Genomic DNA, 16,967 nt, shown 5'->3' with positions numbered 1-16,967 from the left:
GGACGGAACCGAGGCTGCCATACCTCTGCCTCTTGGTGCAGCGAACCCAGAAGAGCTGCCACGTTGCGCAGAGGGGGCAGGGCAGCCTAAGGCTTCTTCTGCCCAGCAGCCATATGACCGGACCCAAACTGCTTGTTGTTAGAGCTGCTTCGGCCAGGCTGGAACTAGGGCACGGAGCAAGCCCCCAGACTGCCGCTAGCACCAATGGTTCAGTGTCAGCCCAGGTGGGTGCAGCTCCCTGGGTCCCAGGTGCTACCAGTCTGCCTCTTGAAAGTGAGCACCGCACCCCGTAGGTAGGAGGGATGCCAGAACAACAGTACGACCGTCAAGTAAGGAAACAGCTCTGCCCTGCGCCTGGGTCCTCACCCACAGCGGTGCTCCCAGAAAGACCCTCGGGCTGAAGGAGGGTGGTTGGAAGCCTGTGTGGGCGTGTCACCTTAGCCAGCGGGGGTATGGGGGCTGGGAAGTGGGGGTGTTGGGGGTTTGGGAGGGTTATTTGAGGGTAGGAGAAATTGGAACATGTTAAAAGACTAGGCGAGAAGAGAAAAGGCCTCGAGACTCTGGGGATGTGTGACATGTGCTGGATGGACAGACAGACAGATGGAGGGATGAAGAGGTGAGTGGACAGAGGGAGGTGCCTCTGCCAGGAGGGGAGAGGGTGGGAAGTCAGGAATAGTGACCCTCAAGGCCGGAAGGGACGGTGAGAAGCCAGGGGAGCCGCTGCTTGCCAAGGAGAATGAGCACGAGCGTTTTAGGGGCTGCTCAGCCTCCTCCTCTCTGCCTGGCTGTGGTGGCGCCAGGCCATCCCTTCCTGGGTCTCCCTGACTGCCCTCCTCCTAGAGCCGCTGGCCCAGCCTCCTTCCTCCCCCCCCACAGAACCATGTCGGCCCCTCCCTCCGGGTGGGTTCTCACTACGGTCCCGTGGCATGGAGGGGTTCAGGCTATTTCAGCTTCGGCAGATACCAAGACAAGAAAATCCAAACTTGGGCCCTGTCCTGAGGTCCAAGGGCCCTCACCCTGGCCTGGCTCTCAGCTGCCTGGAGGCCCCAGTCTTGATGTCCCTCCCTCACCACCACAGCCAGAGCCCATGTGCCCTCCCCACCTGGTCATCGGTAAAAGTACCTTCTCTTCATGATACGGACATGGGGGCTGTCCTCCTGCTTCAAGCCTGGCCGCTGCCCGTAGGCGGGGCCGTTCCCATCGCTGTCACCATCACTGGCCGAGAAGCTGGTGGTCAGCTCCTTCTTTAGGACCCGCGCAGTGGGGAGGGCAACCGTCCTCTTGTCTGCCAGCCGCCCCCGGTTCTGGGAAGGGAGGGAGCAGAGGAAGGTTAGGCTAAATCAGGACCCTCAGCCTCCTGGGCAGCTTGCACCCCAGGCCCAACCTTCGGGCAGGGCCCGGGTGACAGAAGCCCTCACAGCAACCACTAAGATCAAATAGGGACCATCAAAGGCCCTGCTAAGGTGCTTCTAGCCTGCGGTGCAGGCCCCAGGGTCCACAGGAGCCCCGGTGGCCACAGGCGAAGACAGGAGCAGAGAGCTGAGGCCTGGGTCAGCGACCCCTCCACAGACCACCTTCCTTGCTCCATGCCACCCTGGAGGGGGGTGAGGCGAAGGGCTGTGGGCCCTGGCCAGGCTGCTCATGACACATGCCTTGTCCAGACTCCATAGTCCAGCCTCGCTCCCTCCACAGGCGATCAGCCTGAGTGCGGGGATGTCCACCTGGAGGCCAGCCCCGGCTTTCCTGGTGCCAGGGAGCCCCAAGAGGCCGTGAGAGCCCCCACAACAGAGGTCTGTGTTCTGCCACTTGTTCCATGTGCCGTTACCACTGTCTGCATGTGTTTGCCGGACAATCCCACACGGCTCCTGTGTGAACCCCCAACCGATGCCAGGTCCTTTTTCTGTTCTGCTAGTGCCATGCCAGGTCCAGTTCAAGGGCAGTGTGATGCCTGAGTCTGGGGCCTGAGCCTGCTGACCCCTTGCAAACTGCAGTCCTGGGGTTCGCAGGTCACCTGGTGGGGAGGCCTTACCAGCCCAGACCTTTTGACCCAGCCTCTGAGGGCCCAGCCTCTCCCCTGCCCCTCTCGGGGCCCAGCCTCTGGGTCAGAAACAGAGATTCAGTATCTCTCACAATACCTACTTCTCCCCACCCTGCACCCATGTTGTGAGTATGTGGATGCATGTGTGTGCCGTATGCTGGGAGATCAGAGCAGGAGGCATTTGCACAGACGTGGAGGCCAGTCCGCACTGAGCTTGTCCACGCTCAGAGCATGCTCACACACCAGTGGGACAGGCAAGGTCCCTACATACCACCGCTCCCTCCAGTGTCTTTAGGTCCTGCCGCCCCAGTGGAAGAAAAGAGTTATTGATTATTTTCTGGTGGGCAGGAAGCTTTTCCTTATTTAATAACAGGTTGCTGTTTCCTGGACGTGGCAGGGATCTTGGGATTATCTAATTCTCTCTCATCCTTTCAGTGACTGAGGCCTCCTCAGACACCCTCTTCCCTGTTGCCAGGACAATGCCACCATACCTGGGGACCCGAGGAGGAAGGTGTGAAGGAGGGTCTTGCCTCACCAGTGTCATCCTGGACCTAATGGACAGCTGTGCAGCCACCACAGTAGTCCTGTCCTCCAGAGTAAGGGTCCTTCTCTTCAGACCCAGCCCACTCAAGCTCCAGATTTGGGCAGTGGTGCCGAGAGCCAGGGAGCCCCGGTCTTCTCCCCCTCCTCAACTGGATCTGGGGACCACAATTAGCCCCATCCCCAGACTCCAGGAGCCAGTCTCCATAAGCCAGCCCTTATGAATCCGTTTGGGACACCCTCATGTTCCTCTCTGCAACACACTCAATGAGATATACGGGACAGCATTGGGGTGGGTGGGGCAATGGAGTCTGAGGGTAGGCCTGAAAGATGAAAGGGCCTGCTTTGTGGCCCCTTCTGAGACCCTGGCCTTGGCCCTGTGCTCTATTGGAAATAGCAGAGAGTGGGTGAGGCTGTAGGTGTGACCGCCTGTCTGGTCCCCGTGCCTCTCTGTGCCAGCTAGTGGGCTCCAGGGGGAAGTGTTTTCAACAGCCCCTGGCCTGTCTGAAGTGTGCACTGCTGGGAAGTCCCCTCAGCCCTGCCCTTCTCTAGCCTATTGTAGCCCAAGCACCTGGACCTCCTCTCCTTTCTGCTTTAGTTAAACTATTCTCTCGCGAAGAAAAGGAAATGCATTTCCCTCTGCTTCTCATCTGTAAGACAAGGAAGAGGAGAGGGAAATGACAGCAGTAAGACTGCCACCTGGGACGGAGCCTGACCAGCTGTGCTGGCCTGGAGAGGCTCCTGTGAAGGGGAACTGAGGAAGAGGGACCAGGGCCCCAGCCAAGGACAGAGAACATACATGCCTCCCAGGCACACCCAAGACCTCAACCCGTGCTCGGCAGCACAGATTTGAAAGCTGGGTGCCCAGCCTCTGCCCCTCGCCAAGCACTGGCCCCTCAGAGTGCAAGCGTGGGTACGTGAAAGCCAGCTTGCATGGCTGCACGATCCCCGCGCCACATGCACACCCACATTCTGCCCCTGGAGTATCTGTGACTCTGAAGTGTGTACGTACCTTTGGGCCTGGCTGTGGGGGGGTGTAGAGCAAGACAGTCTCTATGTGGCTAAGGTGGATGCTAGAAAGACAAGGAAGTCTGTGGAGCTCCTTCCTAAGGGTGAGGTACAGCGATAGGCTTGGGAGGGACCAGGTCCAGGAGAGGCAGGCCCAGGTCCGAGGCATCCCTCCTGTAGGGCAGTGACCTGAGAGCCCCAGACAAGTAGGCAGTTCTAGGCTGGGCCCCATCCCTGTCTGACCTACCCACCCACCCTGCCCCCAATCCAAGCAGTGTCCTGGGGAAACTGATACTGGGCTCAGGCCACCTGTACCCCACACTCTTGGGAGAGATCTCTGGAAGAGTGGGTTGGGAGAGGCGGGTCCCCTCCGACCCAAGGAGAAACTCCAGGCCAGCCTGGAAGGTGCCCAGAGGACTCTTCTCCAGTACCAGCTCCTTGGAAAGGTGCATATGTGGGGAAGGAACTCAGTCTCTTGCCCCAGGCAGGAACCGTGGTGGCGGGCAGGAGGCCGGCTGCCTGTGCAACAGACTCTGGCGATAAGCCCGTGTCAGGCACGTGATTGGGATAGGTACACAGGGGAGGCGAGGCTGTATCCCCCTTCCCCTGTCCAATCTGTGCGTCTGATCTGGTGTCTGTCTTCACAGGGGTGTCTGTGGCTTCCCAGCTCGCCCAGCTTAGCTACCTCCGGGGTCCACAAGGAAACCAAGACGTCCCTTTCTTCTTCCTACCTCTAGTCCAAAGCAAAGAAGCCGAAGGTGGGTGTCTCGGGTCCTCTCTCACCACCTCCTGTGAGAGGGTGCTGCTGATGGTGCCAGGAACAGCGGCATAACCCTAACTGCCACCAAGAGCCAGGGCCCTAAGTGGCTCTCCCCCAGAAGCTCAAAACTGGTTCCTCTCAAGAGACAATTTCCTCTTCAGATCAACCCTCCAACTACCGCTGCCTGGAGGACATGTGACATGGAAGACAGTGCTTCAGGGGCAGGCACAGCACCCCGATCTCTGCTGCTCCGCTAGGCCAGTGAGGGGGTCGTATATGTCTGCGCTGGGGTGGGGACCCCACATCAGCCTCCAACCCCAGTTCTTGACACTAAAGGCCCACACTGCTCAGATTCTGCCCCTAATTGGGTTGTATCTTCAGACTCTCCTGGACATCCAGAGCCTTGCCCAGCAGGGGTCTAGTTCTTGGCATCCCAGAGACACATGTTAGTCACAGCTAAGCTGTGACCAGCCCAGAATGCACATCCAGGCCAGCCAACACTGTTACATCCCAGAACAAGTTTTACCCTGGGACCAGCCTCTCTCCCAACCTGGGCCAGCTGACACAGTGGGACCCCCCCCCCCCCAAACATGTGACAGGGCAGGATCCCCAGGCCACAGCTGGATGACATGTCCAGGGAGGACACCTTCACACCCTGTCCCCAGGACCTCAGGAGAAGCAGCTCCAAGGCTCCCCAAGGAGTGGCTCCAAGATAGGCGTGATCAGGCCCTGCGTCCAAAGGGGAGAGGGCTCCCCCAGGATTCCCACCCAAAGCAAAGTCTCCCCTGTTTGCTCTTCAGGGGCTCCCTCCTGCACACTGGCACGGACTCTGGATCCTAGAAAACAGGCACAAGCTCTGCAGGGGAGAAAGAAGATCCCAAAGCCCCAACTTTTCTCCCACATCTCACCACTGGGGAGGATATTCGACAGCCTGGACAGTCGCAGATCGGAGGGTGCACCTGCAGAATCCCCTTGGACATAAGCGTCTTCAGACTTTTTCCTGTGAGGAGGGCGGAGGCAGAACCGGTGAGAGAGCAGGGCTGGGCACAGGTAGAGTCGACGCACGCAGGAACGCTTTCGGGGCACAGTAAACTGCAAGGCCCGCTCCCCCTCCCGGCACGTGTGTGAACAACCACCTCAATCCAACTTCCGAACCCACCCCCAGGCCCTGCCGCCCACCCCACCCTCGCGGAAGCCACGGGGATCTGCAGAGCTCAGAAACTCTAGTTCCCGGCGAGCGCCCTCCCCTGACCAAAAGCCGCCTCCTCCCCGCCCCCTGCGTCCCCCCTCCCGCGCTCTAACCCTCTCCAAGCCTGTCTGCGGGGACTGGGAACCGGGCCCAGGAAGGTCGATCCAGCGCGCAGGTGAACGGCGCCGCCAGGACCCGGGACTGCGCGTGACCCCGCAGCGGGAAGAGGGCAGCCACAGCTGAGCCGCGAACCCCAAAGCCCAGCGCGACCGGGTCCCTAACTTTCTAACGACCCCCGACCCCCGCGCCTGGCGCTCGCCGCGCCTCCCCTGCTTGCCTGCTCAGGCGCCCGCACCTCCCGCCCTCGGAGCCAGACTCCTGGATTCTCCAAGCAGGCTGCTACCAGCCCCGCTGCCTTTCCAGCTCCGCGCGCGCCCCCGCCCCGACGCGCGCCCCCGCGCCCCCCACCTGCCTGCGCCACCCACACACCTTCCCCTTCCCTCCACCAAGTCCCACCCGCAGCCCGGCCGCATGTGTGTCCCTCGACTCCCGCCGGATCCTGGGGGCTCACCGACCAGGGAGGGAAGTGTGTCCCGCCCAGCCGGTTTCCCGCAATTTCCCGAGTTCCCGTAAACTTCCCCTGAGCCACGATGCCCAGGAATCCCGCAAAGACCTTCCGAGTGGGAGGAGGGGCCGGCTTGCATGCAGTTGGGAGCCCAGAGCACCGCGGCCCAAGCTGGGGTGACGGTGGAGGCCGAGGGAGCTCTGCCTCGGTCCACCAAGGCGACCGTGCTGCGGAGGTGGGGGGGGGGGAGGGGGCGGGGGGGGGGAGGGCTGGCGGGGGAGTGTCTCTGCTGCAGCCCCGGAGCCGCAGCGCCCTCTCTGGGCGGAGACGGAGTCTCCCAGGTGGCAGAATGAGGGGGTCCCGACCCAGGGGTCCTCGGGGAGCGTAGAGGAGGGACGGTGGCGGCCGCACCTTTGTGGCGGATGCTGCGCTTCCAGTCCTTGGCCGTCTCCCGGCCGCTGACGAACTGGAACTCGTTGGGTGTGAGCCACTCCCCGCGGTGGCGGATGGACGGACCTTTGCTGCCCTGGCAGAGTTTGCGCACGTAAAGTAGCGCGCGGTTGGCGCCGCACTCCACCTCGATGCACGGCTCGCCGTTGTCGAGCAGCGGCTGGAAATCCGGTGCTGCGGCCGCAGTGGCAGAGAAGCGCTCGAGGGCCAGGGGGTCCCGGGGCAGGTGGAGGTACGGGGCGGCCTCGTGTAGGCTCAGGTAGGCGCGCGGCGAGCGGAGTGACGGAGCCAACAGCGCCTCGTAGCCGGCGGTCGCGGCGGGTAGCGAGGCGGCCGGGGGCAGGGCGGCCGAAGCTGGCAGTGGTGTCAGGTAGCCTGGGAGCGGCGGCAGTGGTAGTGCGGCCAGGGTCGGACGGAAGGCGGCCAGAGCCAGGGCCAGGTCCTCGCGGCCTGGGAGCTCCTTCTTGACCGCCGGCATGGCGGGCCGGTGGCCCTGCAGCCCGGCTCTCCGCCGCCGGCGCAACTTGCTTGGGCCCGGGCTGGAGTTGGAGCTCGAGGGCCGCGCGCCCGCCCTATCCGCTACTGCACCCCAGCACCTGCCGCCGCGCCGCCCGCCGGGCCACCTCGGACCGCTTCCCGGCCGGCTGGCGGGGCCTCGGCTGCCCGAGTCATGGTGCCGCGGGAGCTGCTATCGATCTCCTATCGCGCTCCGGAGCGCCAGGGCTCCACAGGGCGCCGGGCCACCTGCGCCCGCGCCCCGTGAGGCGGCCCCGCGCCCCGCTCGCCGGACTGCCCGCCGGGCCCAGCCTGGCAGTGGAGTCGGGAAGTCTGCGGCCCTTCGCCCCGCCCGGGGGTCCCAGGCCCAGGTCCCGCCTCGCCGCCTCGCCGCCCCGCCGCCCGGCCGCCCCGGCCGCGCACCCGCGTACACTGGCGCGCGCCCGCCCGGCGGGGACTTGGGAGACTCCCGCCGCCGCCTCCGCCGCCGCCGCCGCCGCCGCCACAACTTGGCCCATTTAAACGGCCCCGGCGCGGCGGGCGGGCGGGCGCGGGCTCCGGCAGGGGGTGCGTGACGGCCGACTGGGCTCACGCGGCTGGCGGCGGGGGGTGGCGGGACGGGGCTGCACGCACCCTTGCCTCATTCCCGAGTGGACGAGGATAGGAGAAAGGGAGTCCCGGGTGTGCGAAGGGGCGTATGCCAGCGAGAGGCCGCGCGCACCTACCGCGCCATTGTTGAGGGAGTCACTGGGCGCAGCTGGAGTCCGGGACTGCACGTGGGGAGGGGGCGGGCCCAGGACCCGGAGTGGGCTCCTAGCCGTTGGGGGATCGGTGATCTGGGACTGCCTGCTTGCGTGGCGGCTCTGGGTAGGAGTGTTGGCACAGCGGCGGTGGGTGGTGGGCATTACTGTCGGGCGTGGGTGGTCTCCTCTGCATCTGCAGGGCGTGAGGCTGTGGGTTTGTGGTGTGTGGCCTCAGCAGATGTGTTGGGGAGGCTTCATGCTCTGTGAGTAACAACAATTCTGTCAGCCATTGCCACCTTACTATGCGCTTTTACATGCCTTAGTTCACTTGATCATCTCAGTGAGTTTTCCTCATTGTTTCATTTATAGATGAGGAAGGTGAGACACAGAGAGGTCAAGTAACTCTCTTGATGTCACACAGCTGCTTTAAATCCAGGCCGTCTGACACCAGGACAGACAATATCTGAGCCACGTTGTGGGGCAGGAAGGTGGGCTGGGCCCTGTCTGAGTGAGGGTTGGGGGATGTGGGGAAGAGGAGGGGCCAATGAATGTGGGATCGTGCACTTGAGAACATTTCTGTTCCCTATTAGGAGCCGGTCTGGGGAAGAGGAACCCGCTACATCCACGTCCACTTTGGTGTCCTGAGGTAGCAGGTCTGGAATGAGGGCAGCTTTTCCCGCCCGTCTCCCTGCACAGCAGCATGTCAGCTTGCAGCAGGAGCATTAGGAGAAGAAACAGAAACCCACTAGCAGCTGCTGAGACAGGTTTGGCTTTCCCTGGTGTGTTATTTTGGACAAGCTAGAAAGCAGCCTCAGATCCAAACCCAGCACGCAGACAGCACCCCCCTCCCCCCGCCAGCCCTGTGAGATGCGTTTGGCAGGGTGTCCAGAAAATGTCGGACCCTAGATGCACATTCACCTTTGGTGGCCCTTGTCTTGCTCTCAGGTGTGGTGCCTCCGTCTCTAATCGATGCAGGAGGCTGTTGCTGCCCAAGAGCCATGGCCCACGGAGCGGCCATCATGTTAATCTGTGGTCATGGCACAGTGTGGAGAGGCTATCAGGACTCAGAGGGGGGCCAACTGTCTTGTCTGGCCACAGCCCTGACACTGCTTTCAAAAGATGGTTTCCTCCACTCACTTCTTCTCATGTTTGTCTGCACCTGTTCACGGATCCTTAGGCGTCCTAACCCCTGACCTTTAAACTAAGGTTTGGGGAGGGAAGCCTAGTGAAGTATGTCTCTAGATCTGAGAAGGTACCATGTAGCCTGCGGAGGGAGCCTCCCTTCCTTTCTGCAGGACCACCCCTCACTCACCCCTGGCCTCTTTCATCCTGAACAGGCCCACAGTGGGGAAGGAGGGGCATAGAAGGCCCCAACTTTGGCTTTCAGGAGCAGGATCCAGCTGGCAAGGTATGGGGGCTAACCTAGCTCACCCAACCTAACCTCCATGCTACTGTCTTGCCCCACCTCTCTTTGGAGGACCAGAGTGCCTTCCTGAAAAGACCATGACTGGGGTCAAAGTTCCCTGCAGAACCCCTTCTTCTCCAAGGGCCACTCCCTGACTCCCAGGAGACCCCCTTCCAGGGGCTGTCCAGGGCTTTGGCTAATCAGTTCACCCCTACCCCCACCCCTACCTGTTTCCCCCTCTTCATGGGAAATAGACCTCTCTGCCCACAGGGTCAGAGCCACTTTCCCACAGGGATCAGACGTCCTTAGTCCTGGACATTATACTCCTTCCACAAGGATCTGCTCACTTCTTCCCTCCTATCCACCTCTGTCCTGGTTTGGCATCTGGGGCCCCGTGTGCTCCTCTGCACTTCTGACTGAGCCAGAGGTCAGACGGACAGAATTTTGGCTCTAGAACCACCCCTCGCCTCGCGTTCTGGCCTGGCGGCACCCCGGGGGAACACTGGTGAGCTAGGCGGCCAAAGCCCCTCCTCCGACCCGCAGAGGCCCCGCCCCCTCCCCTTCCTCCGGGCCTCCGCGGCGCCCTCGCTCCTCGCGGTACCCCCTCTGGGGGCCCTCCGCCGCTGGGCCGAGGCCGGAGCCACGGCCGCCGCCACCGCCGCCGCCACCGCCGCCGCCACCGCCGCCGCCGCCGCCGCCGCCGCCAGGGAGGGGGAGGGGGGTCATAAATAACCCGCGGGGCGGCTCGGCCTGAGCAGCGCAGACTGTGACCCGAGACGTCTCCGGGGAACGCGGGGCAGCCCGTAGACCCTGCTGCCCCCAACCCGGGGCTCGGCCAGCCATGACCGCCTCCTCTGGCGCTATCTGACCCTGTCCACAACTGGCGTTCCTGCCAGAAGCCTCCCTCCCATCCTGGAGTGCCTACCTACCCTCATCCCCAGACTGCTCCCCTTAAAGCCCCCTTTTGAGCCATTCCTTCACCAAGTAATCATTTATTGAGCACCAGATGTGGAACCCCGGGAAGAGAGATGGGTGAGGTTGGAAGAAGAGAGATGCAGAGGAGACCTGCTCCCTCAGCCTTAGTCTTCCTGAGCTCATCTAGGGTGACTGTCGGGGTGGGAGAGCAGGCCCAGACATGCCAGACACAGGAAGGCATGTAAGGACAGATCACACAGGTGCGGGCACAGCTGACACAGCTGTGAGGAAGCACATCCACGGGTACACATACATGTGCCCAAAGCCACCAACAGATGCATGCATTCTCAAAAGCTCATGCCTATACGCTTCCATATGCACGCACAGCAGCTCCCCAAGCTGCACACACAGCACAGAGGCTGACATCCTCACCACAAACATGCACAGACAGTATGTGTGTTAACTTACATCCAAGATCAAAGACACCACCAACACCTGTGCAAAAGCATACATAGACACACAGGCCTGCAGCATGAGCACCAGACGGATATAGCCGTCATACCCAAGACAACATGTCTGGAGCAAGGGTCTGCTGGCTGGCAGCAGTGTTCCACTCGGAAGGGTTAGCCTGGGAGGTCAGAGGTCAGTGGCGAATCAGCTAGGGCTCCTTTACACTCCCTGCTAGAGTGGTCAGAGCTTCCAGGAATGTGTCGGTTCCCAGCTGCAGGTCAGACACAGGAGGGGCTGCCCTGCTAAGACTTGCCTTGCCTTCTGCCCGCCGTGAGCTGGCTGCAGGCCATGCCTCAGGAATAGACATGTTTCCGAGGCCAGCCTGTTCACCGACCTTAACTGATGCTATATAAAGGAGTAGAGAGATAGGGCTTAGGGTCAACCCTACATTCCCCTGTGGGTTCGCAGACTCGGGGCACTGACAGGGCACACGCTGCCAGAGCATTGGTAACATATACCATGATATTCACCTGCTGCATCACGCATAAGCAGACACACACACACACACACACACACACACACACACACACACACAGTGACCCCAGGCAAAAACACAGTGACACAGGTGAGCTTGACACACCACAGGGTGCACTGGATACACTCGGAAGCCATACAGAGGGAGTTGTTGGTCTGGCAACACGAATGGGAGACCTGGCTACCACTGGCTCTGCAAGCCAAGTTCCTCTGCAGGAGGAGTGAAGACACCCGCTCACTGGCGTCACCGGGGACAGAGAGCAGCACCTGCCTCGGGCAGCCTGTCACGTGCTATGGCCCCTCTTGGGCCTGGGTTGTGCTGGAGTTAGGCTGACACAGGTGGTAAGGGTGGCAGACCCTTCAGTGGCCTGAGATGTGGGCCCTCCTAGCCAGCCACTGAATGACCCAGCCTTCTCCGCCCTTCTCAGGACCTTACTCTCTCCATCTGAAAATGAGATAGGGGTTCAAAATCTGTGGGGTCCTTTGGCCCGGAGCAGAGCAGTCAGGGTGAAATGTGGCTACAGGTGCCCTGGTCAGCACGGTGAGGCAGGCCTAGCACACTCTTGATGCTTTCTCCATAAATGGGCCCAGAGTACAGGAGCTGGGGGATGGGTTCACCCCAAGGTAGGGCCAAGCAAAGGGCAGGAATAGAGTCTTCTAGGGCCCCCGGAGACAGAAGAATCTGTCCCAAAGAATGGGCACGTGGGCTGGTTCCACCCCTTTCTGTCCCTGCAAACATCACCTGGTCTGCTGCCTGGACATGGCCTGGGGTGGGAAGGGGGTCGAGGGGACCCCTGGCTGCAGTTGTTGTCCTGCTGTGTGTCCATAGGGTTGTGGTCCTTATCCCTCATGGCACAAGCCACTGCAGCACTGTAATCGTTCGGATGTCAGGTCAGGGAGATGACCAGAGTGGAGTGGCAGAGCTATCGGAGTGGTGCTGCACGCAAACTCAGTTCCAGTCCCATTACACCCCCGCGTCTCGGGAGTGTGCCAGCAGGGGCTGATTGTGAGGGAAGAGCAGACCCTTACCCGAGAGTGTAGGGCTACCCATGTGCTCCCGTGTGTCTATGCTGGGTGCTTATGCGTGAGTGTGCTTTCCTCCTCCTGTGACCACGGTCCTGGTGCTCACGCTCAGTGCAGATCCCACATGAAGGCCTTGGGGACCCATGCTCCTCCCTGTGGGGGTGTAGGCCCTGGAGGGTCAATCCCAGCTGTGCTGGTCACATGTTCACTCTTGGCCTGCTCACCTGTTTTGGCCTGGGAAGACCTGTGAGCATTCGGAACCTACCGCGGTCCTGCTAGAGACACTAGGATGTGCCACCCTCAGTCACAGGGCAGCAGTCAGGCCTCTGGGCGGGAGGAATGGGCTCAGGTGGGCCTCTGCCAGGACTGTCAGTGGAAGTTGAAGGAGAAAGGACGTTCAAGTGGGGACCCTCGGCACAGAAATCCTGGAGGAAGAGAGAAGCTGGAGGTAAGGGGCCAGTTGGTGGAGGGCTAGGAGGGTGGGTGGCTGGAAGGTACTGCCCCCAGGCCCAGCTCTGAGAGACTCCCAGCCTCCACAGCGAGCCCAGACTGGCCCTGGAAGTGACTGTTTATGTTGGACTTCCTGCTAACTGTGAGCTCCCTGCGAGCAGGACTTTTGTTTGTTTTCTGACATACCCACCACGTGTCAGCATTTGAGGCTTTTTACAGGGCTCCACCCTGGTGTGGCCCCCTCCCGGCTTGGCCTCCCTGGCCTGAGGCAGCCCCAGGCCTGCTAACCTCTTCTCCCAGCACCTGCCCACTGGGCTTCTGCCCAGGCAGGACTCTGACTACCTTCCTATCCCCAGAAGCTTCTTAAGGTTTGGCCACAGACATCGTCTTCTTCAGAGAGAGAGCGAAAACTCCCAAGTCTGGGGGAATCTCTTGGCCCGGCCTCATCTACCATGCTCCAGCAGGGTTGCAACTCTGTGCCTGCCTACCCTGGGAGGAGGGGTGGGTTGTTTGGGCGTACTTCACGCACAGTCCCACCATCAGGGTCACCCAGATGACCAACAGTCACCTTGTCATCATTGATTCGTCACATCAGGGATTTTCAGAAGTAGCATGCTGAGGCGGTCAGTGAGTTTTACTGTTTCACAGCTGCAGCCCAGGCTGGCTTTCTGAGGTGATGACTTAGCCTGACCCCATCCAAGGCCCAGTCCTCCTTGCAAGGCTTGGTTGAGTTGGTGATATGCCTGCTGAGTGCAATGATGTCGTTGTGGGTGCCCGTCTGGGTATGAGGGTTCCTTTATTACTGCAACTGTCCGCGTCCTCCACCGGGTCATTTCATCTTCCGCGTTGCTGTCTGCGGTTTCACAACAGAGTAGCTCTGCACATTTTGCCATGAGAGCGGGAACTCTGTGATGTCCGACCCTTTGAAGTTCTGCACGGTGCCCCAGGTGCAGCCCCTGAAGTGTGTTGGACTGAAGAGCACAGCCTGGTGTGGGCTGAGACACTGAGCAGAACCCGCCTGCGGAGGCCGGACCCACACCTGCCGTGGGCAGGGGAAGGGCAGCGATTCCAGGGTTCTGTCCAAGGCCACAACTTGGCACTCTCTCCAGGGCGTTTAACGAAGTCCCAGGTTGGTCCTGGGGGCCTTCCCACCTGTAGACTGGCCAGGCTGCTTGGAGGCCCATGGAAAGTGCGAGCAGAAGAGACACCTGGCAGGACTGGGGCCGGTCAGAGGGGGTTTTCCCTCTGCATAGAGGAGGCTGGGCATCCCCAGATGTGGAGTCCTCATGCCCTGCTCAGAACAAAGGAGCCTGACCTTTCATGCTCTGTGTACATGCAGATGCTAACAGATGTCAGCGTGCTGCAGACTCCTTCCAGCAGAACAGATAGACCGTTCTTTCAGACTGGGTGGCCTTGCAAAAACCCGAGTTTGCCACATGTTAGCAGTTGAGTAACTGTGTGTCTGAGTCCAGCAGGTGTGTGTGGGCTCCCGGGCTCCTGGGGCTTCAGAGACAGGATGGGGTGATTCATGACTGGTGAGGGGCAAAGCCAGGACTTGGGCTGGGTCATCCCATCTTCCAGCCGGGAACATGGCCCTCAGCAACCTTGTCAGCTTCTGCATAAACCTTGTTTGGCATCAACACATTGGGATTTTCCTTGGTGCTTCTAGTTGACGCCTTGCTATGTATTAGATGAGCTGCACTCATGGGCCCTGAGACCCTCCTCTCAGCTCAGCCTCCCCTCTCATTCCTTCCTTCAGGACCCTCTTCTGCCTCACCCACCCCTCAAGCATAGGATGGGTGGGGGGATGGATTGGTGGGTGAACGAGTGTATGATGGGTGAAAGGGTAAGTGGGTTAGGCTTCCACTCTAGGCACCCTTCTCTTACGTATGTACTTCTTTACCGGTTATGGAATCTGAAAGTCTATCTTCAGTCCAGACGCTCAAGAGTCTATAGCCTGCCATAGGCATCCACCCCATGGTCCCCTGGGTCCCTTTTCCACCATCATGCTGTCATGCCTACCTCTCTTGCAGTCACTGAGCTGGCACTACACTCCTCCCCATGAGCCAAGCAGCTAGCTTCATCTATGCTCCCTTCTAGATTCCTCTCACTGCTGAATACCTAACCTGGCCCCTCTCACCTATCATATTTCTCTGATACTCCCAGACTCTGCCTGCACTCACCCAGTGCCTGATGGGCACATCTGGCCAACTTGTTCTCCAGGGGCTCCTTTGGGAATAGTCCAGGACCCCTGGCCTCCAGGCCTTGCCTCTTCCCCAGGGCCCAACTTCCTGTTTCCTTGTCTCCCCTCAGTGTCTCTGAGTGAGGCTGAGTTGTTTCCTCTGCCCAGGAGTGCCACTCCCTAGAATCACTAACCAATGGCCCTGTTCCCACCCGTGTAGCACCTTTTGTCTTTGGGAGTCCTTTCCTCCATTGAAAAGTTTCAAATTATAACTTATAACTCTATTGGTATAAAGATAAATATAGCCCATGATAGATTCATTCTTCAATATTCATTGTTATTCTTTTTTCATTCTGGTTTTAAGGGAAATTAAAAGTAAAATTTTTGTGGTCTCTAATAATACCAGGAGTCCAGGTTCTGTGCTTCCCTCACCTGGTGGTAATGTTGGCCCTGCCACCACCTACTTATCTTTAAGACTCACAGCAGCACCCCCTCCTCCAAGAAGCCTCCTAGGAGTACACTCCATTCCTGTCAGGGTCCCCTGTACCCCAGGACACCAGCACATACCCTGGCGCCACAGATTTACTCCTGTGCTGCTGAGGCCCTGGGCAGATGAGGGTGCTCAGAGGGGCCAGGTGAAGTCCCCTTGGGGATGCTGATTTGGGTGACCTCACTTAGAAGCAATCCTGGCTGGCTGGTGCAGAGGCTGGGCTGGAAGTATCAGTAGCAGAGAGAGGTGGTATTGGCAGAGACTGAGATTCGGAAGAAAGACTTGACCTCTAGAGAGGGGCGGGCAAGGCCAGCAGATATTATTCCCAGTTCTGGGTGGCAGGATCCCAGGCCCAGGGTGGCCCATAGCTGCCAAGACCTTCCTGTGTCCGCCTGTGGGGACTCTGGACAGGTCGTGTCTGTACCTGCAGGTAGAGCCGGACCCCTCAGCCCACACGGAGGCTCCAGGGTCCCACCAGTGAGGGACAACGAGGGTCCCTCTGGACCACATCTCTGGAGGCAGGGGCTTGACTTCCCTCTTTCTGCCCCCCCCCCCCCGCAGCCATTTGGCCCCCAGAATTCCCAGGCAAGTCCCGCTTCCCCCAACCCCCAAACCCCACTCTGGCTCTGGCTGGGTTCCCAAAGGTCCACCAGGGAGAAAGGGGCACAGACATACGCATGCCTGGGTGCACACCGGGTCTCTGTCTTGGCCCCTGAGTGCCCAGACTGGGGATTCATAGTGGCTGCTCAGTCTGGTGCTCTGGGGATGGGGATCTAAGGGCAGTTACAGACCAGGTCCAGGGGATGCCTCAGTTCCTGGTGCCTGCCCATGACGACAGGAAAGACTGATCCCTGGGCACCACCAGGCTACTCTGAACAGCACAGGAGGGTTCCAGAGCAGAGGACTCACCCCTCCCCCCCAATTCTGGCGCCTGCAGCACTGAAGCCAAGACCAATAAAACACCCACCTCACAGGAGACAGCTTTATCTTGTTGATCGGAAGTCTGCCAGCCCAATTTATGATGGAACATAAGCTCTCCAAATCTGAATTTATGCGCTGTAGTATAACGAGAGGTCAATGGGATTAAAAGTGGGCTCGTGAGAGAGCCACAGGCGGCTCACTCCTCCGTGCTGCCACAGAAACCTCATGGCCTGAGTCTCTGAGTCCCAAGGGAGGACAGCCCAGCCCAGCACCAGGACAGGAAAAAGGAAGGCAGGGGAGAGACCAGCCTGAGTAGGGGGAAGAGGATGGGAGGCAGGCAGGAGAAGCAGGGGGAGCAGGGCACAGGGCTGGGGCCACTGATGGCCCAGGCCAGCAATGTCTGATGAGGCAAACACTGGGGGAGAAGGATAAAGAGAGGGAGGGAGCAGAGGTTGTCGTGCAGGAACAGGAGCGCTTTCTCTCACTGCCAAGCCCTGGGCTAGCCCCTGGCCCCGAGAACAGGTAGGAGGTGGCCCTGAGGCAGGTTGAAGGACAGAGTTCTGACCCTGGCCCAGGGGCACGGTGCCTAATGAGGTTGCAGTGGGCACACTTCAGTCACCCCACCTCTCCGTCCCCTCCTTGGCACCCTCTGTCTTCACATCCCCTTGGGTTCCGGGTGAGGGTGAAGGAGGGGTGCGCTCTGTCCAGGTGGGGGTCTGAGCACCCATCCAGCGTGAGGCTGGCTTTCTGAGCTCAGACTAGACCCTGACTTCAGAATTTGTACAAATAAACGAAATGAAAAGTGCTGG

At 60.2% G+C, this 16,967-nt stretch overlaps 1 protein-coding gene and 1 long non-coding RNA gene across 10 annotated transcripts in view; one reads left to right on the top strand and one right to left on the bottom strand.

The window, feature by feature from the left end:
• The window catches only part of SAMD11 (sterile alpha motif domain containing 11), a 24,367-nt gene extending 16,887 nt beyond the window's left edge, over positions 1-7,480 (bottom strand). For 2 of the 9 annotated variants that reach the window (XM_011284388.4, XR_006583808.1), the window contains exons 1-3: positions 6,512-7,474; positions 5,255-5,346; positions 1,123-1,304 (exon numbers count right to left, since the gene is read on the bottom strand). In XM_011284388.4, the coding sequence (XP_011282690.4) occupies positions 1,123-1,304; positions 5,255-5,346; positions 6,512-7,028 (791 nt within the window). In that variant the 5' untranslated portion in view covers positions 7,029-7,474. Of the gene's footprint in view, positions 1-1,122; positions 1,305-3,590; positions 3,810-5,254; positions 5,347-6,106; positions 6,241-6,511 lie in introns of those variants that run through there. The other 7 variants (XM_019835963.3, XM_045034877.1, XM_045034878.1 and 4 more) reach the window with 7 other exon arrangements.
• On the top strand, positions 6,821-16,967 carry LOC105260787. The gene is made up of 4 exons (XR_890573.4): positions 6,821-6,920; positions 8,158-8,276; positions 8,379-8,552; positions 9,126-16,967. It is a non-coding gene; the product is annotated as an uncharacterized LOC105260787 (long non-coding RNA).

The sequence above is a fragment of the Felis catus genome, chromosome C1 (genome assembly GCF_018350175.1).
Source record: "Felis catus isolate Fca126 chromosome C1, F.catus_Fca126_mat1.0, whole genome shotgun sequence".
Taxonomy (NCBI): domain Eukaryota; kingdom Metazoa; phylum Chordata; class Mammalia; order Carnivora; family Felidae; genus Felis; species Felis catus.
The sequence above is the reverse complement of the archived record's forward strand: the minus strand, read 5'-3'. Positions and strand labels throughout refer to the sequence as shown.